The sequence below is a fragment of the Lonchura striata genome, chromosome 2 (genome assembly GCF_046129695.1).
Source record: "Lonchura striata isolate bLonStr1 chromosome 2, bLonStr1.mat, whole genome shotgun sequence".
Lineage (NCBI taxonomy): Eukaryota > Metazoa > Chordata > Aves > Passeriformes > Estrildidae > Lonchura > Lonchura striata.
In genome coordinates, this window is record NC_134604.1 from 78,668,002 (window position 1) to 78,691,353 (window position 23,352).

Here is a 23,352-nt window from a genome sequence, read left to right on the forward strand (position 1 = left end):
GAATGTCTGAAATCAGTCACTCTTTTTGGGAGACACATCCTGTGCCAATGAAAGATGGGCATTTTCCAAGAGATTATCACAGAAGTCATCCCAAAATACATGAGAGAAAAAAAAAAGCAATAATTTACTTTCCCTCTTCTAGCATGTTTACCTCATCTGAATGGAGAGGAAGAACAGAATTTCTTTATATTTCCAATACATAAAGGAATAAAGAGGAAGCACTTCTCTTCTGAAATGACATATTGTCTCCAGAGACTCTGTATGAGGTCAAGGCTTTTAGATATATTGTGTTTATCATAATTATGTGGGTTGGATGAAATTATTACCCTCCTTAATACTTATTAAACCATCTCTGGAATACTGTGTCCAGTTTTAACCCCCTCATACATGTATAAAAGATGGCAATAAACACAAGTAAGTCTAGTGAAGAGCCATAATGGTGGTGATGGGGTTGGAGCAGCTGACCTGTAGGGAGAAGCTGGGAGAACCAAACTTGTTTTGCCTGGAGAGCAGAAAAGCTTAGGGTAGACCTAAGGACAGCTTTCTAGAACCTCAGAGGGGGTTCCGAAGCATATGAAGCCAGGCTCTTCAATGAGTAGCACAGCAAGAGCCAGGGGTCATGAAATGGGGATTTTAAAGGTGTCACTGCACAAACCTCTGAGCAACCTATTCTGAATTTGATGTTGAGATTGCTTCCTGGGGAAGGGGACATGCTGAATAAACTTGGGGCCTTTCAAGGTCCCTTCAGCCTCAGTCGTTCCATGATTCTGAGTGGAAGTGCTTTGTAGGTGAATTGGGACTGCAGATATGACTTATAAATTTAAGTCTGAGGCTTTTGCCATTAGTAAGAGGGGGAATGCAGCTTCCCCTGTCTGTCACTATTAGAACATAGGAGATGCTTGCTGCTAATTCCATACATTCCCTCTGCATTGGAATCTAATATTTATAACATTGAGCTTTGTTTTCTGCCTCAGCCTACTTGGTATATGTGCCATCTGTAATGACTAACTTCAAAATCCAACAGGAAAAACTTGAGATAAAACAGAACCTAGGAATGTTGTAAACATTGCCTACATTGGTGTTGATCTGAATTATGCATTGCACTTTTAATCTTTTTCATTATGCTTTTAATTTTTATTCTTCCCACTCAGAAAACAGTCACTCTTCAAATCTTAAATAACTTACTGGGGCACATAACCAGGGTTTGTTTGTTTTGCTTTGTTTTTTCCCTGTAATTGATAGTAGGAAACATGTTTCTAGGACAAAATGCAAATGAGACTGTTATGGGAAAAATGACCTTTATGTAATTTAATTTGAAGTTGGTTATGTAAAGTAATTGCATGAACCTTTTTGACTCAGCTTGGGGGATACTGGAATAATATTGATTTAAGCAATCATAACATCAAGGAAATGAGAGAGAAATACTTTTTTTCTTCTCTTCCTTCCGACCAGGGTTCTGCCATTTGGTAATAATAGATGTGTGCAGTCTAGTTTTAAGTAATACTACTTCAACAACACTGCTTCCACCCCTTTAGTTGTGACTTAATTTTATAATCATTCTTCCTGTTTTGCATTTGCCTTATCTAATTCAGCTGATAATTCAGTGATAATGCAGAGGTTTATCCCAGCTTAAACAGAGACTTGGGAACTGCCAGTTTCATGTTTTATTGTGGAGGTGAAGTTTCTGTGTAAGCCAGGAGTCTGCAGTGATGAGAGCAGGGAAGGATCAATGGTGTAACTTCCTATGTTGGAAGTTTGGGGACCTTTGCTACTTACTCATTTCACTCTCTCTCAAGGAAGCACTTGAACAACTGCTCCAGAGGTAGCTTTGTTACTCTTCAAATCAATCTGTATGGTGAATGTGAAGGACTGTGTTGTTACATCTTTATTGATGGTGAATATTAACTTATTCCTCAAGACACCCCACTGAAATCCTGAGGAGTAGCTTCTGAAGGGAAGTAATACTTGATGGGAAACAAAGGTATTACTATCTGGAACATTGGTGTATTTCCAAATATACTAATGTAACTGTAAATTTGACTTCAAAACCGTTTAGAATTCATCTGAGCTAGCAGCAGAGCAAAAACAGACAGCAAGAGAAATGGGACTGGAGTTCAGGGAACTGAGGCAGTATTGACAGCAGTCTGTCCTGTGTAATAAAAGTAAATTGCCATCCTTAGGAAACAGCCTTTAATCAGACTTCTGAGGTATGCCTCCAAAGTTATGCTAAGGACAGTCTGTGGTAGGGTTGTATGTTTACTGCCAGACACCAAAACCTAGTTTTGCTATGTTCCTGTTAACAGTTTCTATTATCTCCCAGAAATCCTACATTGGATACCACAGTCATAACTGGTTTTCTCCTTGCCACAGCTGGTAAATAGAGACAAAGGGATAATTATACTTTTCATGTTGGCAGTGATGAAGCAAATGTGATCTTGATCAGTTAACCGGTTTCAACTTACTGACCTTTGTTTGCTGTTTTGAGTTTGATTCTTATTGAAGATACAGGAAGAAAGTAGTTTTTGTGGCACAGCGAGCTCAAAAGTAGTTATTTCATCTTAGATGGAGGCCATGCAATAAAACCTTTGAAATGGGACCTTTCCAGATTTACCTTGTTCCTTTATTTAAGTTGGTTCTAACAGTGTGTGTTGGAGCAGGTGGGAGCATGCAGTTTTGGTCACACAGTCTTGTCATGAATGTTGGGCAGGGGAACTGAAAGACAAAGGCTTTAGGGCAGATTCCTGATGTGCCTTTAGCTGGGGTATATAAACAAGTCATCAGTTTTAGATTCAGTGTTTTGAAAAAGTGATCTCAGTTTCTTCACTGTGTGTAAGCATTGGGAAAATTGGCACATTTCAGATCCAGATATTTGATGTTACTGAAATGTGTTATTAGATAATTACACACATATATGTGTGTATGTACAAATAGTACAAAAGTTCAGTGCTTTTTGAATCTTGCCTCGCAATCAGTTTTTCTAGTAACTGGCAAAGGAAAGATTGAGTTTGTTTCTGAAGCCAGGTCCTAAACCTTTCAGCATTTGTATTTCTGCATGTGTTTGTTGAAGTGAAGACAGCTTCCATTTCAAGGCAGATAAAAAAATAAACACTGAGCAAAGGAACTTGCAGTAATATTCAGCCAGAATATGCTAATGGGGGACTAAATTAAAAAGAAATTCATGCAGATTTCCTGAGTTCTGTTATTTTTAAATTTACATTTTTTGGGCTGTGATAACTTCTTTGTAGTGTTAGCTGGACTTTAATGAATGTATTCCCATCACTGTGGCATGATTACATTTCTGAGTTGAACTCTAACTAGCCTCTTTACCTAACCTTGTTTAATATGCCCAGTGGAATGATGGGTCCTGTTTTGAAATTGTGGCTTTGTTGTTGTAGAGTCTTCTCCAGTCCTTTGCAGCAGCCTCCATTCTGGATTTTCTTCAGGATCTCATTAGACTCATTTTATTCTGCTGATAGAAATTGTCACTGGCTAGTAACCAGTACTGGGGAATGTGAATTTACATTACATAGCACTGAGGCCATGGGAGGGTGGAGGTATAGAAGGGATCTGTGTAACTGTTTGTCTGCTGCAGGACTGGAAGCAAATGTGTCTCCCTGAGCAGAGTTCCTCTGGGAGATAGAGCCATCTGAAGCTCTTGCTCCATCCTTTCATGTGAAATCTGTACTTTTTCTGGGTAATGGCATTTGCTGTGATATATACACAAAAAGTGCTTTTTGAGAGCTGTGTTGTAACTGAGTTCAGCAAAGTCTTTCAGTTCTTTAACTTTATTGTGTAATCCTCCTCTTTTCTTTGTGAAATGCTCTTGCATTCATTTATGAAAAATCTTTCTCTTGGATAAAGTTTGCCTCTTCCCTTCACGACAATTCAGCTTTGCAGTTCTGGTCCTGTTTTATATCAATTTTAACTTCCTGCCTTATAGACCGACTCCTTTATCTTTTTGTTCTCTCCCACAGAATTATAGAGTGGTTTGGGTTTTAAGGGACCTTAAAAATCACCTGGTTCCAACCCCCTGCCATGGGCAGGAATACCTTCCACTAGATTGCTCAGTGCTCCGTCCATCTTGGCCTTAGAACTTCCAGGGATTGGACATTCATGCCCAGACAACCTGTTCCAGTGCCTCACTGCTAAAGGATTTCTTCCTAATGTCTAATCTAAACTCTTTTCATTTGAATTAAATAATGTTAATTAGTTGTCCTTGTCCTTTTACTATGTGCGCTTCTAAATATTCTTTCTCCATCTTTCTGGCAAACATCTTTCAGGTACTGGACAGCTGCAGTTAGGTCACACTGAAGCCTTCTCTTTTCCAAGCTGAACAATCCCAGTTCTCTTAGCTGTTCTTCAAAGGAGAAGTGCTCCATTTCTCTACTCATCTTTGTGGCCCTTCTCTGGAATCTTGCATCATTCTTGGCCACCTATTTGCCATTGTTTCATACCAAATCTGTTGTGTGATTTCTGACCTAAAGACAGGGAGGGCAGAGTTACTGTGCTCTTTTAGCCTGTTGAATGAATAATTGAATCTCCATTTAACCTTCACTTTCTGGAACAAGACCAGACTGGGAGAAAACCTGCTTCCTGTCACCCTGGTTTTGTCTTTTTGCCAAATATTTTCCAGGTTGTCTGCCTTAGGATTATAGACTGCTTTGAGCTGCTGTCTGCTTCTGAAGTGTCAAACATTGCTTTGACTCCATTAGTTGTGAACTAATGATTACATAAATAACACTAAATTACCCAGGGCTGACAAGAAGCCTTATCCCCATTTATTTTTTTGGTTTATATTGTTATGCTGTCCTGTTTGTTTGAAAGATCTGTAGCCTTTGCTTCGGATAAAGTACTGAGAGTGTTCTATATTTTGAGTAAGTTCTAATGTACAGATGGATTCCTTACCAGCATGAGGCACAATATGTCAACCAGTGACATTTCAGTAACGAAAACAAGATGCTGCAGCATCGTTCAGTTTCTTTTTTTTCAGTTGTCAAATTGTTTTTAACAGAGATACCAGTGTTAGCAGTTGGGCTGATTTGTATGAAAACATGCAATTTAAACTCTGAAACTCAGAGCGTCTGCTATGCTATGCCTCATCCCAATTTAGAGGGGAAAAAGGTAGCTTTCATGCATAAGGACTGAGCAGTGTCTTTACTGGTAGTTGTTACTTTTTGTGTCTGTGTTGGTCTGTGGTATCAAATTTTTTTTTAACTTCCTTCTGAAAACTAGGACATGAGTTGACAGATCTTGAAAGAAGACAACTACTGGCAACAGCAGCATCTTTGTATGTGGCTGAACAACTGAGATCACAGCGATTTTTAGGGACTCCAAGGTAAGTTCATTTCTAGGAATTTGGATGTGCTGATGCATTTTGTTAATGGCATCTTCTTATGCACAAGAATAACTGGTGAGAAACTGCATGGTTTCTTAATATAGTCTGTTTTTTCTAAATTCAAATGAGTTGTGGCTTACATTTCCCTACTTGCACAAGTCATACATGATTATTTTTATTCTAAGTATTAGCAAACTAATAGGCACAAAAATGTGTTACAAGCCAGTACAGTAATTAATGCACATCAGGAGTTTCATTAATGCAAAATGTTGCTGTATTAGTAACTAACCACAAATTGAGCATCACAAATTTCCCATGTGCCCATTTGAAGCAATCTAAGCACTTTGGCATAATATGAATATTCAGCTACAGAGCTTTAAAATATTGTAGATTTGTGAGTAATTTGCTACCTTGATGAAGAACCTTAATAGTTTAGAGTCTTAATTCAGATAACACTTTCAGAATGTAAACGTGGAAGGTAATTGATGGAAGAGTCAACATCTTGCTTTAAGTATGGGGATTTTTGTGCTTTTATTCCCCCACTCCTTCATTTTTTTTTTTTTTTTTTTGAATTGTAGCTACCAGTAACCTAGGCAGTATTGTTAATTGTCCAGCTATTGCAGTAGCCCACTCAAAATTCTATTTCACTTCTCTGGCTTTTTTGAACAGTATGCTTTTTTCCTCTCAGATATCTTGGTTTTCTTGTCCTCTGGCCCATCTCTGTCAGTGCCTTGAGACCTTCTGTTGGAATTAACTGAATTTATTAAGCTTGTTTGTGTAGTTGGTGCTAGCAATAGTTGGATACAGGGAGTCCTGACTTCAACATAACTCTCCTTGCCTCATGTTTTGTAATGTAGTTGCATATATGTTTGTACGTGAGGGAAGTCGTAGTGCAGGATAGACATTATTCACGTTCCATGCCAGTGGTTTGACAGTGTATTCTGTTATTGATTTTTCAGTGGTCAGGAATAAATCAAATGTGGTTTCAAGAAGTCTTTATTTTTATTTGTACCCACAAAGATAATTAGTACCATATGGTATTAAAGAAAAAGAAAGAGACACTTAGGGCAAGCATAACAGCTTTGTAATGTATAGCATATGCAGGACTGGGTCATTGCTTGCCTTATGCATCTGTAGGGGAAAGTAAAGCACCTTTTTATTTCCTTCTACAAGTTATATCTTCCATAGTGAATGGCATAAGGAGAAGAACAGACACTCAATCACCACTCTTACTTAAAAAAAGATGAATCAGAGAAAATGAGGAGGAGCCTTGACTGTAGTTTTTTTTATTGGCCAGCATAGGAGGTTAAGTAATCTGGTACTGCTACAGAGAAGTGATGGATTACTTTGTACTTAGAATAAGGATAGGAATTGTTAATTTAAGCAGTGATGATCAAACTGCTATTGCATTCTCTGCTCTGATTTGTGATTTTTTCTCTTCTCTGTAAAATGCTCTAACTAGCTAAAAAGAAAAGAAAGGAATCAATTTTTTGAAGTCTTTCAATGTTTTGATTTTTTCGCAAGTAGTTTTTTAGTACCAGGTGTCTCTGTATCTTAATAGGAAAGACACATACGACTATTTTAACTGAGATAACAGAGATGTAAATGAAGTTGAGCAATCAGACATGGTCACCCATTTCTTTCTCTGCTGTGTTAGGGAAACAAATACACTCCTGCTTTGAAAAAAAGTTAGCTCAGTTTTGGAGTGCTAGCCAAACTCAGTCACAGGTATTCTTCTACCATGGGAAGAGAAGGCAGCAGAGTCTGGTCACATGAAAAAAACACACATATGTAAAACTAGATTAAGGTAAGATTTTTCAGATTTTAAATGGTGAGGCTAAGAAATCTTTTCAGTGCAGAAGAATCACTTTCTCTTACTGTGATGGCGTGTACTTATGAATCCTTTAGAAGTCAAGCCTTGCCATTTTCTCCAAGTGGTGGCTGAGTGTGGTTCTTATTTAATGTCTCATGGTTTCAATACATACTGTTAGATCTACTTGCTTTAAATGATTGCAAAGCTGCCTGTTTGAGGCCAAGTAAGGATGAACTAATGCAAAAATGCTTACTGGTGAGTAACTTCTGAAGAACCAAACCTGATAATGATACCCTTTCCCCAAAGTCATACAGCTTGTTCTAAGAAAAAAGGAAAGAAGCAAAGGCAGAATGAGGTCGAAGGATTGTGTGGTGTCTTGGACAGTGTTCTCCATTCCTTAGAGCAGTTAGTGGACTCCCTCTAGAGGGGACTGAGCACTGTGGAGCATATGAGTTACTACAGTCCCAGCAAGGATTCTTTGCCATGTCCTTAACCAAACTGCATCTGACTTGTTTTTGAAGGTGCTTCATATTGTGGGTATTTTTTAATGAGCAGTGTTGTGGCCAGAGAAAAAGCAAAACTTTATTCATAAGACTCTGAAAAATATTCGTAAACAAAAAGTTCAGAGTAGGAACCATATATAACAAATCCAAAAGGCCAGTTGTGATCTTGGGTGCAATCCTCACTATGGCAGAATCAGGCATTTGAAGTCTGTGTGAGTTTTAAATCCATGTTGGAGGATGTGAGCAGACTAGACAGACTGCCTGCTCCAAAGCTGATCTGTGACATTTGGACAACTGGTTGGTTTGGACAAGTACATTGATACGTTGATCATCACCTACGTATTTCAGCTACCTAATTTCAGCTCTCTGGCACCATATGTTGACAGCATTTTTTTTTCATCTGCACTGAAAGCAATTGAGCAAGTCTTGTGCAAAAAACTACTGAAGAGTAGTATTTTGAAATCACACATTATTTCTTCTAAACTTGTTGCAGCTGTTAAACAGACAGTTTTGTGCTAAACTGAAGTTATATGCTTAACTTTGCTTTTAATTTGTTTTATTTTCCCTTTTGGGAGCCATATTTATAATATGCATTCTTTTCACAACTGCAGGGGTATTTATATGAAAAAAAACCCAATATATGAAAAAAACCAGTGAGACAGCATGCCCATATTACCTGATACTAGATACAAAAAGATGGTAACACATTGGAAAATGTTTTAAATTGCAAGCAAGAAAAAAAAAAATACCACTAAAGGTTTTTCTTGCTTGTGTGTTTAATATAGAAGACTGGATTGGGAGTCTTGAGTTCAACTGTTCTTGTGGGACCTTAGAGAGGTCAGTTGAATTTGGCCTCAGTTTACAAAAAGACAAAGTGGTCTTAATACTTTGCTGCCCTATTGAGGTTTTGTAAATATCTGTTTATCAACATGTTATTTTGCGACCTAAAATTTTTCCCTGTGATTTATTTAGCCCATGATCAGGATTGTTATTCTGGTCAGATAGACAGAAAATACCATGCTTGGAGCTCTTCACAGCAGCTCCAGCTTTCACTCTCTGGGTTACCAGGACTGTAATCATATGAAGTGCAGCTGAGCCAGATTAAGGAATCTTGTTCCAGGCTGCTCCTCCTTTGCTCTCTGTCTTTCCCTCTCCTTCCCAGGTTATGGAGGTGTGATTTTGTTTGTAGTTGCATTCCACTCTGGTTCTGCAAAAATGACCTATGTTAGCATAGAAACTATTTAATAATAGTTTACTTCAGATCTTTGTCAGAAGCAGGTTATTTCTGACAAGTGAAATTGTTCTGGAAGAGCCACAAGAGTGGGGAATGTGTAGCAAGGAGGAAGACGCGAGCTCATAAAAAGGAGTCAGAGGTGGGCATTAGCTCTTTTCCACAGGTCAAAGTAGTAACAGCCTCATAAGGGAGATTTTACCATAACTGATGCTGTTTTTTGGGGTGTGGCTGGAAAATATGTATTTTGCAGTCCGCTGAGTGACTGAAAAATCAGATGTAAGGTTCTTGCTGAAACATATTCTGATGACCAGCAAGCTGTTTCCACCTTTGGCACCTAACTTCCCTCAAATAGTTTCAGCCAGCCTGACCTCTGTAGTGGCAGTTTTCATTGTAGATTGGCTGGTGTTGAGGTTAGCTCAGGTCACAAGCCCAAGGCTGGTTTGCCTTTCCTGTGCCCAAATAAATGGTGTTATGATTTGGGTGGAGCACCCACAGGTGAGTTTCCACTGTCTGTGTTGTTATATAGTGCCTCTGGCCTCATCAACAGGCTCCTAGAATTAACTGCCAGGCTTTAGCTAGAACAGCTGTTGGAGATCCATGAATGCTCAGAGTTACAGGAATATAGGCATTTACTTTTGTGATGTGATCAAGTATTTAGACCATTTTTTCTGTGTGTGTTTTTGCTTTTTTTTTTTTTTTTTTTTAGTTTTAATTTAACTGGTTTTTATTTAACCCATTTTCTTGGGAAAAATTGGATGTGGGATGGTTTTGTTTTTTGGGATTCTTCCTGGTTGGGGTGTTTTTTTAGTATTTCTTTAAAGATGATTTGCTAATGGAAGTGTTCTGTATTTTGTGAGCTACATACTAATGTGAATATTTCACTGTGATATCCCGATAATAGGGATGCATATTTCCTACAGGAAAGAGCCATGGATGATTAATGATTGTTTCATTGTTCAGCTTTTAGTTATTTTACCTAGGACCTTTCCTACTTACTCCATAGTCCACTTTATTGTGAAACTGGTGCCACCCACAGCTGCTGAACAGATTTACAACATCTAATAAAACCCCAAGGTCTTCTAGACAGAACTTGATCTTGTTTCAAGTGGAAACATATTTTGGCTGAAGTGAATCCAGTTTATTTTATGTCTGTTTGATGTAGTTAGCCTTTGAGACCAGAAATGATGTTGTACAGTTGAATCTTCACATTTTGGCTTCAGACTTGTTTTCATTAGTGGGTTGGGAGGGGACTAGGAGAGTGTCTCTCCAGGTGTGGCTACATCATGCCTTCTCATGGGTCTACTAATGTGATGTTTATACTTCTAAACCCAATTGCCTACAGCACTTCCTATGTGTTGCTTGTGTTGGCTGCTAAGTGTATTTTCCTAATTTTTCTATGGATTTTACCCTTTCATCATTTATGACTTGGAAAAAAAACAGTGAGACTGCATGCCCATATTACCTGATGCTACATACAAAAAGATGGTAACACATTGGAAAATGTTTTAAATTGCAAGCAAAAAAAAAAACAAAAACAGCACTAAAGGTTTTTCTTGCTTGTGTGTTTAATATAGAAGACTGGATTGGGAGTCTTGAGTTCAACTGTTCTTGTGGGACGTTAGAGAGGTCAGTTGAATTTGGCCTCAGTTTACAAAAAGACAAAGTGGCCTTAATACTTTGCTGCCCTGTTGAGGTTTTGTAAATATCTGTTTATCAAACATGTATGAAGTATTTTGAGACCTAAAATGGATTATGCTTTCTAAGCATAAAATAATATTTTCCCAGAAAGGAAAGTGTATAGTGAAAAGTTAAAATATAAACAAGTTTTTGTCAAGTTCTGAAATAGCTGGGCTAAACTTTTGTTTTAAAATTCTGAAATTCAGGGGTCCAGTGCAGTGAACATAAAATGGTTGGTGAATGGCAAGAGCAGAAATCAATTTATTTAGCTTTATGCTTAATGAATTATTCTAGGTTCCTGTCTGGGTTGATTCAGTACAGCTATATTGATGTTTGCCTTGCCATTGCTTGATTATAGGGCAACGAGGGAACTGCTTAGAGAGCAGTAGAGTCCCACACCTCTCAGGCATCCTTGCTCTCACAGAGACTGCACCTATTACCCTGCCGGAGTCTGGGACAGAGCCAGCCCTTTGCCAGCCTAGGGTTTCCCCATATGGAAGGATGGTCAGCTGTCCAATAGCAGAGCTTTTCTGGCTCTCCTGCACTGCTGGAGCAGCACAAAATAAGGTTATGTTACATTAATTTTAAAAAGAAGGAAGATGATGTCAGGAAAATTCACTGAAGTCATCTGAACTGGCCTCTTGGAAAGGGAAGGAGTTCTTACTTTTCAGCACAGGCACTGCTGAACTATATAAATTGTATTATGTGAATTTAATTTTTATTTCTTCCTTGGAACTGTAGTATTAACATGAACAGTTATTGCAAATGCAGCTAAGCATGTATACTTCCCTCTATCCTACAGATACCCTCTATATAGAGATAAACTGCTTTGTTTTCACTGGTATGGTTGATCCCACCCTACTTGTGGCTTTCTTCATTCCCCCGCTTTGGAGTTATGCAGTCATCCTTAGCTCATGAAAACAGCACTGCCTTATCCTTACTGTTCTGCTCCCCTGCTCAACAAGTAGAGCATTCTTCCCATGGTTTACTGTTAGGCCTTTGAAAGTCTTTGGTATGTTTGTGTAACTACTGCAACTTCACACCATTATTCACTGTGTGGTCCCTTCTTTTGCCACAGACTCACAAGGCACTAAGACCCTGTTCTCTTTTTCATGTGAAATCCTTGTTTATAATGAACTTTTTCTGGTTGTGGTAACCCTCTTGTCTCACTAGCTGTTATCTAATGTTTTTTTGACCTCTCAAAAGCCGTTACTGTACTTTTTTTTGTAATCTTGCTTAATAACTACAAAACCAGATGCCCTATATAATATTCTAGATGTCTTTAAATGTGGTATTGTTTACCCTTCTTGGTTGTTCAGTTGCTTATCACAGAAAGAGAATTATATGTGCTAGAAACAAAAAAGTAGCAGCAAATATATGAAACATGCATTTTTTGCCAGTTGGGAACGAACTTCTATGGAAAAATATAAAAGTTGGAATGGGATGTTAAGGTAGCATTTATGACTCCACGGAGTGTGTATGTATGGTATTTTTTTCTTTGATTAAATTAATGCAATCAGATTGAAAACACAGGTGATATAAGGTATTGCTATGTTTGTTTGAAAGCACAGGCATTGTTCCATATGATTGCTAAACATCTATTCCAGGAACAGAGCAGTCTGTCATGGGAAGTTTTCATAGCTTGTCATCCCTGTCATTTGTAGGGAAAAATGTGTTCTGGGTGCTCAGGAATCCACATTTGCTCAACCTTTAGAGTTGCTAACCATTATGAAATCATTACGAAGATAATAATTACTTAAAGTTTGAATCTCAGTGAACATCTCTTGGGAAGATCCCCACATCTTGCTGAGGTGATTGCTGGTGGAAAGGCTTTCACTGAAGTAAATGGACCTGGCTAAGTCCCTATGTTTATTTTTTGTTTTCACCATGTCTTCTGGGAAAACAGCATCTGCTGTAAGAGCTTGATAGCTTCTGTAGCTACTGTTCACTTAATGCTGAAACTTGAATTTGCATAATATAGACATGTGAATGTTTTCTATTGTGCTGCCAAATTCCTGTTCCTTTTTTAGTTGTTCATCTGGCCCTTTTCTCATCTGTGCTTTGCTTATGACCTTTTCTGCAAGATCCTCTCTTTACAAGACTTCTCTCTATTTAATTTACTTTGATCCCCTCCATAAGCCCAACGATTATTTCCTCTCATGCAGGTTTACGCCTCCTAAATCTGTTCTTTAATATTTGTCTGTGTGTAGAATGTGTATGCATGAAACCGTAAAACTAACAAGACGTGTGCTAATTGCCATGTGCTCCCTGGTCATTTCACAGGTATTTTTAGGATATGCTTTTGTCTTCCTCTGTGTATTTTAATTGGAGTTTCCAGGGGCAGAAATGAAGTTGTGTAGGATAATTTTATAGAAGGGCAACATTTTTCTTGACTTCTGGGGTCTCTAAGCTCAGTAAACACATCTGTCATTGCATTTGCATGAGAAGTTTTGCTGATATTTCTTTTCTAGGATTATTAAAGATAAGCATGACCATCAACACCTGACGTTGTGTAGTTCCTTGAGGCACTGGTTGTGTCCTGCTGTTTGTTTGTGTAGTGTACAGCTTATTCTGGATGCTGTTGCTGTAGAAATGTTGTCAACAAAATATATGGGAAATAAATAATTCAATATTATCTGCATACTTTCACATGTATGTGTCTCGATTTGTCCATTCTTTAGCATGCTTACTTCATTCATGTTCACAGAGGCTGTAGTTAAATGCAAGATACTGATTGAAGGGATAGTTAATTAATTTATACCTTTGTTGTTGAGTATTACAATTTCCAACCATTTCTTTTTCCTTTGATTCAACTGCAAAAGTGGGATGGGACACAGAATAGCCTCATTATTGTAGGAGTATTTCTCTGTTCCCTGCAATGATTCCAAAAGCTCTTGCACACTTCATCAGTATTATTGTAATTCTTTGGCTGCAGGATATTTGGCAGCTGTTGCACCCCACTGGCAAATCCTATTCAGACTTCACTTTCATTCACCATTGCCATTGGAGAATTGATTTCTCTCTCCTCTGCTCTAACCTTTCCCAATTCATTTTGGATTGTTCAATGTGAAACATTTTAATTTCATATCATACAGCCATTCAGCTCACAATCCTTTTTTAACCTGTCACCAGGGTAACAGCATAGCATGCTTGCTTTAGGCAATCAAGTTTTTATTTCACATGCTTAATGTTGCATTAAATGTTTGCATTTTGTTTAACCCTCTTAAATACTTTAAAATGTGGATGTATTTTGCAGGGTAATGAAGTCTCTGATTTCAGTGTTGAATCTTCACAGAAATTGTCTTACTTAAAATAAAAAAATAAGAAATCAGAAGATGAATACAGTAATGAGAAGATTATTAATAAAATCCCAAATGGCTGAATGAGGCAAACATCCATAGAATCATAAAAAATATTTTTCCTCTGGTAAAGCCTTCCAGAGGCTTGTTATTATAATCTTTAGACCTATACTTTGGGATTATTTTTACCTGTAAGTGCTTGTATCAAATTAATGCAAATATAGGATTAACCATGCAATAACATAACTTTAAGAAGTCAAATGTCTGGCCTATACATGTCAACCTACTTCACACTGCTTCCCAGATGTGTGTGGAACTGTAAGCTGAACAAGTATTTTTTAATACATCAAAATCAGAATTTGTTTGGATGATGCTGTTGGTTAAAGAAATATAGGATTTTCAAGTATCTGTTTTTCCTCTCCATGCCAACCATCGTGGCATGAAGAACAGGCTATAACCATTTTATTGGAAATAAGAATAATAAGGAATGTATTATTATAGATGATTACAAAAATAAAATAAAATTGACATTTTCATATCTAAAAAACCATTGATTTCCTATAACTGATGCTAGAGAGCAAGTCCTGCCTGTCTCGGTAAAGGAATAGGACCAGCCAGGTTTGCCCTTGCATTTTCTGTTGGTATTAAAAATATGTCTGTAATAGATATCCTGAAAACACCCAGTCTTTAACTATAATGAGAGGTGTAGTGCTAAAGGCTTTTCATCTGCCACAATCTAGTCTAATTACATAGGTATAAAATACATGGGGGGAAGGGCTGGGAAGTACTTAATTTTAGGATAGGTAAAATCTAGAGAACATTGCATTGCAAATAAGCCCAGACTTTCTCATTTATAATGAAATAAACCCATAATGAAAGCACTGATAATATACATGTTAACACTTGAGACTACTAAGTTTGCAAACCTTCCTGTTTTCAAAATAGGTCATACATATCTATTGTTTAGAAAAACCAAATGTGGAATATTTGATTACTGTACTAGCCAGTGTGTGAGTTTCTTGAGAAGACAACTGTTTGCTATAGATCAGATCCATTAAGTTGACTTAGAATTTTTCTTCCAACAGCATGTAGCTAACTATAGAAGGATAGAAATGAAGTTTCTTCTATTATTTTCCAAACTTTCTGTCCAGGTTTCTATTTTCCCAAGTTGTGCTATAAGCTACCAAATGTTATTGCTCGCCTAAAGAGGTTTGGCAGTTTTTTGTTACTGAATTTTGCCAAAAGGAGCCAAGCATATGGTAACAGTTAATTTATTGGTTCTTCTAACCTCCAGGGAGCTCTTTACAGAGAGCATATTACCTTTTTATCTAACATATTTTAAATAAAAGAGCTGTTGACTTGAAATTTGATATGCAAGTGTAGAAGCTAAACCTTCAGTGCAGCTATGCTCAATTCATTCTTGTTTAAGGGCAAGACTAAAAGTGTAAACATACAAGATTGAGCTAAGACTTCTCTCTTTTCATCTTTCAGAGAGGTGGGTCTCCTCTGTATAATTTTAGTGTGTGTGGGTTTAAAAAAAAATACTGAAAAGACATTTTCTTGAGGAGAAAAATAATCCCTGCCTTTGTCTCAGAAGTCTTGGAAATCTTTCTTCACTTTTGTTTAAAGATATTCCTGGTATGTGCATTACCAAGGAATGCTAGAAGAAAGGATTATTTTTCATTTATTTGTATGTAAGACCACAGGCTTGTTTGTTGGTTTGTGATGATGTATAATTCTAATGTGAGTATTACTTGAGAGGTAACATTGCTAATAGTGTTGCTATGTGATATCTTGGAGTTGAATCTCATCCCTGATATTTGCAAACTCAAAATCTGTCATCTACTACCTGCATTAGAGGTAGTCTTAGGTACTATATATTTTTGGTTTTGTGACTGGGAGGTATTGTGAATCTTAAAAGGAAAGCTACATGGATAAGCCATTGTATTTTCAGCGGGATACTTGGGATAGATGGTGCCTTAAGTAAAAAAAAAATAATACTGCTTTCTGTTGTTTCTTCATAAGTATTGAAAGAACTGTGTTGAGACTCCTCAGATGACTTTTTCTTTTATGATTATGGATGATTCTTTAATATTTTTCACAGACCATTCTTTTCTGTGTAATTAGATGTAGTGCTTGGAGTTTGTTTTGGCTGTGGCTTCCCTTTAACATATATCTTCAAAGCCTGTAGTGTGAGAAAGACTGGGCAGGAAAGAACAGCACAGGACCTCGTTCTTTTGAAACCAGGGATGTTTACCCATGGACTTAGAAAGGAGATGACAGGTCTTTATCCTGTCTCTCTGTGGTAGTTAGTAAAATTAGTCTTTCTACAGTCGCTAGTGAGATGATACAAATAAATTATTTGCATATTAATTCCAGTTTTAAAAAAATACTTCTAAAATATCTGTGTTCCTAGGCTTTAAGCTTTTGTCTTTACCCCTGTGTGTTGTGATATGTGTTTCTCTGGCATGATGGTGGCAGAGATGGTGACATACCTTGGTGACACAGTAATGATTCTCTCTAGGCCCTGCTGCCCATTTTTCTATCAGACACTGAAATTTAAAGCAGGTCCTCATCTGGCTGCACCTAACTGTTAATGTCCATAGACAACTTTACCCTGTTTGTCTCCTTGAGCTAGTGAGAGCACTTTTCTTGAAATTCTTTGTTGACTGCTCTGTTCCCTCCCCTGCAACAAAGCCTTTCGTCTTGTTACTTGTATCCTCAAATCACAATAATTTTAAGATGCTTACTAATATTAAGTCCTCCTTATTCCTCTATTCACTGTGGGTTTTTTCTATTTGATCTCGGACACTGCAAGTCTACCTCTACAACAGGCTGCCTTTTCCCAAGATTTAATACTTGTATTTAAGTAAACCCTTTTAAGTAAATAGGCTGCAACTCTGTTTCAGTGATTTCCAAATTCTGGGAGTCTGACAGCCATTTAAGCTTCAGTCTCCTTATGTTGGGTGTTGTAGCACCTTTCCACAGCCCACTTTTCTTCAGCTCCCTCAGCTTTCTCATTCATATATGTCTTTCCAGAAGCAAGGGGGAGTGAGAGCCAACAGCATTTTGCTGTTTCACAGTTTAAAAAAGTGGATTGCAATGAGAAATTGTTGTGTTCAAGACCTGTAAAGGGTGGAGCATAACTCTTCAGAGATAAGGACTTTTGTGATTTAACCCCAGCCACCAGTTATGAAGAGAATTACCTCTACCGTAGCCAAAATCAGCACACAAGGCTAATTTGTTTCCCCTAGGAAGGTCCAGAGGGGCTGCATTAATTTGCATTTTAGAAAAATTATGTTGGATATAAGCAAGGGAATTTTGGGCTGAGGGAGAACATAGATGTTGTGCATGTATTCCCTCAGCAAGTGAGTGCACAGGAAGGATTGGGGCTGCAGAAAAGAGTTGTGAGGACCAGTTCTGAACATCTTCTTTAGGTATCTTCTCTCAATATTTTGGATCTTCCTCATGTTTCTACAACACTTTTACTTCACATTTTAGCATTTCTGTTCAAAATGAGTCTGTTTTTGAGTCAGAAAAATCCTAATGTTCTTTTTAGCATCCTTTTGATCACATGCAGTTTGTTTATTCATGATTGTTTATGGAATAGAAACATTCACAGAAAAACATGTGTATTGGGTTAGTAAGAGTTACAGTATCATCTATGTGTAATTATATTCATTAAATAATAATTGGATGTGTAAAAGGTAATGTTTAAAGAAAATTGGTTTTTTTCATAGCATTTTAAAATTTGTATAGCACATTTTAATATATTATGTTATTTATATATTTAGGACATTTACTCTTTGCCTTGTGAATTACTGAACTGCACTGATTAGTGCTAATTGTCTGGGCAAAAATGAAAGGAAGGAGATGGAACTTACAGTTAAGTACATTGTAGAAGTGTAACTATATTCTCATGCTCTTCTTAGACCTTATTTAGCTTTCTATTGTTTATCATTGAATATTAGACTAGATGGATATTTAGGCCAGTCAGTACACCCATTTTTATGTCCCCATCCTGTGTTGATCATGGTTATGCTAAAATAAACATCATCAATAAGGTTCATCCCACCTACACAGCCTGGCTTCTCTAATTCTGACCTTCATCAGCAGAAAGCTTAGTGGGCAAAATTTTTTATATTAGTACTGAGAATGAGCTGTTACACATTTTTTTCCTTCACATTCAACCCTAGTTTAATAATTCTCAAATTCTGTCATTCAGGTCTAATGTATATAACTTTAGCAAAGTTGGAAGTCTGTGCACATTTTTTTCCTTATTGTCTTTTTTCTCTGTACTTGTGAGACCATAATATGAACAACAGCAGATGTCTTATTAAAAGGATGAAAATACATAGAGGGCAATAGATATTTATCATCTTTTGAATATGTATCACTCTTAAGTTCTTGGATGCCTGTATTTCTGTGGCTGAGAGTTGCAGTGCCTAGGCAATGTAAAAAATATAACTAAGCATTACGTAAAGGTAGTTCAGCCAATTTCAGGTCTAACTCATTGTGAGAGGTACCTTTCTCTTTCCATTAGTTGAGAAGGGAAAAGATGGTTAATACCAGGTGCTGAAAGCTGAGTGCTGGAGTGCCGGATGTGAGCTGGAAGTGCAGGGGGTGATGCATGGAAGGTAATGGGAGTCGCTGAGCTCTGCTATGTGCTGTAGTTGTCTAGACATGATGTACGAGTGCTCATTGGAGATAGGCATGTTTTATGTTATCTAATATAATTTTTAATGGACTTTTGGGGGTTTTCTCATCTGCTATGATTTTTTTTTTCTTTAAGTGAACAGAATTAGTGGCATTAATCTGTTTCATGGGAATCTAGTGCAGAAGAAACAGAGAACAAAGCTTTAGAATCCATGAAATATGCCACATTTCTTACATGTAGGGGGAAAGAAGTAGCTGTGACATAGCCTGTTGAAACTGGCTTGAATACTTCTGGCCAAATGCTGTAGTCACATTTACCTGTGGTTTGGCAGATATATTGTTGATACCTGTGTTGTCACCCAGCACTAGTTCTTGTGCATGTAGTTTGAAAAGCCAGGCACTGCCTAGAAAAAGAGAGCTCCAAATGAATCACAGCTCTTGGCCAGCTTCAGTTTCTTACATTATGGCATGTAAGGTGGCTAGCAAGGAAAATATGGTCATCCATTTGCAGGACTGTGGGCTGTCCTGAATGTACATTCTATGTATTGCCTGAATTAAGTATCTTATAGAGGAGAAAGCACAACAGAAAAACATGTTCAATACAGCTGTATTTCCAAACTGATTTCATTGGCATGAGATGGTTAAACTCTTGGATGGGGTCTTGGTTCTGCTGCAGCTGTGTGATAGATGAGCTCTTACAATACTTTGGAACTCTACTGAAATCTGGTGCAAGGATTATGTTTTCCAAAATGCACAGAAAAAATGAGTAATTCTATTTTAAACAATTGCTTTTGGGTTATTCCATATCTGACAGGCTTTGGAGAGATCAGGTCAAATCGTGAGTCCTACAAAGTGTGGCAGAAATTCCATACTTCTAGCAATACAGTCTGGTTAGTTCCAAGGGGACTGGCAGATCAAAAGGGTGAGAGACCTAAATGAAACTGTAAACCACAGGAAAGACAGCATTCAATACACAGCTCTTAACAAAAGACTCGAAAAGATTTTTGGAGCTGGTGATCTCTGAAAAGGTGTTTTCAGTTTGGCCTAAGACAGGTTGGGGGTTTTATTTTGGTTAGCTAGTATAATTTAAAATTTTTCCTTAGTTTGCACATTGTGTTCCTTGTGGGCCTTAAAAGAAGGCCAGTGTTCTTGCTCTCTGTGCTGTTGCCAAATTTCCTCAGATAGCTTTATTCTGATGTCTTTTCCCTTGCTGTTGTAGCTGTCTCGCACTCCTGATAGTGTGCCTCCTTTAGGAAGTTCATCAGGTACTGAAAAGTTTCACTATATTGGGCTTTAAAAACTTTGTTCTTTAAGGAAACACTGTATTACAGTTCGTTGTTAGTGCCTGTGGGTCAAATGTGTATCTCTGAATAAGAAAGAAATAGGTTAATGTGGTTTTTTTGATTAAGTTTGTAAATTAGTGGTAGTTGGGGAAATGGCAATCTGTTCAAGGAGATACTATCTAACAAGATAGAGGCAGCTCAGGCCATGAGTTTCTCAAAATGGAATTCTAAAATTTGAGTCTAAAATATGAATTTTCTTCTCCACAATTGCAGAACAATTTTTCAAATATGCTGCACTTCACAGTATTTTCTTTGCTTTCAGCTTTCAGCTGGGCAGGAACTGGCAGGTATTAAACATTTCTTGTAGTAACTTTTACTGGGGCAACGAAATAAGAGGAGTTGAGCTTGAATTTAAGCATCAGAGTTGTGGTTTTTTTTTTTTTCCTGAGTATCTACACTAAATACCAAACATAGGATTTTGAGGGAATGTAATTGCAGAAATTGTCAAGATCAAAATCTCTTCATGTGAATAAAGGATTCTTCAAGACCTAATCTAGCTGTCAACAGAGATTGTGCCAGTACAAGTGTACCATCTTGTTCATGATGAGGAGCTCATACTCTCACTATGTATTTGACTTTTGATTAGATTTAATCTAGTCTTGTGAACTGAATGCCCATTTGTGACTGGACTGTGCAGTGTGGAGTTCTGGAAGCTGGTTTCTGCCTTTCTTCATCAGAAAGGGACTGGATTGCACATCCCAAGACCATTCTGCAGTGTGATCTGAAGCAATCTAAGTGGCGATGGTTGGGATAATTTGCTTTGAGGACTCCAGATCTGAGGTACAACACTGATATTCTCACAGCCCATGTATATTGTCCTCTTACTTCTGAGTTACCATACTCTCCAGAACTTAGAAAAGGGGGTGAATAACTGAAATTCTGACAGAAGATTAAAGCACTAAATGTGTTTTGATTCTGGTTTACAGCAGTTGGTGGCAATTGAGCTCAAGATTAGTAGGCAGATTTCACTACTAAGATGAGTACAGCAAACCCAGATGAAGTTTACCTGGATGTTTCAAAAAAAGAGAGTATGGAAAGTAGTCTTATATATAGAAATAAAATTGCATTATTTCCTTATCAAACTGAGACATCACCTCATTTTCATATTAGTAGGTTGCATTTCTTTACGCCTATTTTTTATGTGGACAGCAAACCTGTAGCATTCTAAACTTAATATAAAGTGAAAAATAGCACATTATTACTGGGAACAGCCCTTCTTTAAATGGAGGTGTAGGAAATCCACTGCCCAACAGGCAGCTACATCCCAATGCCACTATGTTATATGAAAGTATATAACTGCTACTGGATGGTGTTAACAGAAGAGCTTTAGTCCTCCCTACTGCATTGCAGTGGCTTGTTCTGAAGCTCTTTACACATAAAAAGAAAGTGAGATAATTATTGTAAGATTATTCTTAAATATCAGCACAATAAGTTTCTTTGCTTAAGGAAATAAGGGAAAATTTGTATAGGAAAAGGTATTTGCTGTCTTCATTTTATGGAGTAAATTATTATTATTAGTTTTTCCAACTGCCCAAAGTTATCTCTTAATAAAAAAATAAAAAAAACTTTGGAAAACAACAAATTTTGAAATGAAATACTTTAATTGGAGGAGAAACAGTCCCAATTTTTTGATGACAAACAGATTTTTCAACTTTTCTCTCCATAACATTTGTTAGCACACACAAGTCAATATTGTTGACTGATCTGATTAAAAACACCTGCTTGCAAGTGGGTCCTCCTTTGGTAAATAAAAGATGGTTAAAAAACAGATTATAGAAGAACAGACTTGTAAATTAGACTAAAAATAAACGTCTTTTCTCTGTACTTGTGAACACTTGATTTGAATGTTCCTTGCTTCTTATTTCACAAATGCTTGCAATAAGACAAATGGCAGGATTTCTTATCCAGCATTAATGCTTGTGATGTCTGCTTTTTCCAACAGAAACCAAATACTAAAGTAGGCCCTAACATTTCATAGGAGAGGAAATTAGTTTCAGATATATTTTACATTTATGTATTTGAAATTTTCAAGGTATGCTGTTGCCTGCTGGAGGACCCTTTTCTGAAACTGAGAGGTCTTGGGCTCTACTAGCAGCTCCCAGGATTACTGTGTTTCATACAGTTTACTAATGCAAAGTGCATAGAAATTTCCTGTCATTAGGATCAAGTGCCAAAACTTTTGTCCCAAAGAATGGGTCGTCAGGCTGCAAACCTGAGTCTCCATGAATTCTGTCTCCATTAATCTCTCATTCCTTCCTACCATCAGCAGACTAGGGTGGTGAGTTTCTCAGATAGATACCTAATAGATTTAAATTAAAAGAGATCTTTCAAGAAAGATCTTTCAAGAGGCTTAGAATTGTTGTTTTTCTGCATGTTTGGAGGATAATTTCTTGTTAAGACTGAGGAGACAGCTTTGGCAGAGGAGCCCCTAGTTCCTTGCCCCTGCCAGGCTGCTGAGGTTGCTGGCTGTAAAACATTGGGATTAGAGTGTCTCTCTTTGCAGGACCCAAGCCCTGCACCTTTAGAGACCTCCACAGTGGAAGTAGGTTAGCCAGGGTGAGCTCAGGTTCTTTGCGAGGTTATTTCTCAGTAAAATGGAGATGAAAGCATTGAGCCATACTCTTAGGTCTGGCCAGCTAAATTCACCCTAGATTTTTAACTGTTTCTTTGGCCCTCATCTGGGTTTCAGTACTGGAGGTTTTCGCTGGTCACTGGATTGCAGGCTCTTATGTCAGTGCAAATTGCTCAAAAAAGCTTCTGTTGAAGGGACAGGGAGCATCCAGATGTATGCTGTTCTGAATCAAAGCAAAGTGCACTCCATGGCATCCTTTTAAAGCATTGATTTTATTTTATGGCTTACCTTCCATGTAATTTTATTTTTTCCTGTGGTCACTATTCAAATAGTGTATAGGCTATAACTATGTGTATTTTTTATTGATCTCAATGTGATATGTAAGAAAATGTAATGAAAAACCTTTTTGATACTACTGTTGAGTAATTCTTTCAGCCTTTATCTGATCAGCTGGTATACAGGCTAGTAGAGGTTATTATTTTGTATGACATATGAAGAACTATAATTTAGTCTAATGATGGCATATTTTCATATTCACAGTGAAAGGGGTACGTGTATATATATGCACATATAAAGCAGGAAGAAGGAAAACCTATTTTAATGTAAAAGGGCACATGATATGTATAGATAGACCAGTCTGAATATATGTAGAAAATGTGTGTGAATAGATATAGAAAATACTTCAAATTGCTGAATAAAATATTCTCAGATTCTTAGGTTCCTTGCACATAATTTTTGGTTCTTAAAATAATCCTGTGAAAGTACTGCTTTTATCTTTTCTGTGTGATGATGAACTTTTATGTTGGAAAGTGTTGAAAGTACTCAGATACTAAAGCTTAGATTTTTGTTTTGTTTGGCAGTACACTTCTGTTTAGAATTCTTTTAATCTATCCATTCCCTGCTTTTTTTATTCATCTGAT

The 23,352-nt window shown here is 37.3% G+C and overlaps 1 protein-coding gene across 5 annotated transcripts in view; it reads left to right on the plus strand.

Moving 5' to 3' along the window:
* Positions 1-23,352, plus strand: part of PCCA (propionyl-CoA carboxylase subunit alpha) — a 267,736-nt gene that overhangs the window by 134,318 nt on the left and 110,066 nt on the right. For all 5 annotated transcript variants that reach the window (XM_021530256.2, XM_077781501.1, XM_077781502.1 and 2 more), the window contains one exon: positions 5,233-5,335. In XM_021530256.2, coding sequence (XP_021385931.1) covers positions 5,233-5,335 — 103 coding nt within the window. The remainder of the gene's footprint in view (positions 1-5,232; positions 5,336-23,352) is intronic.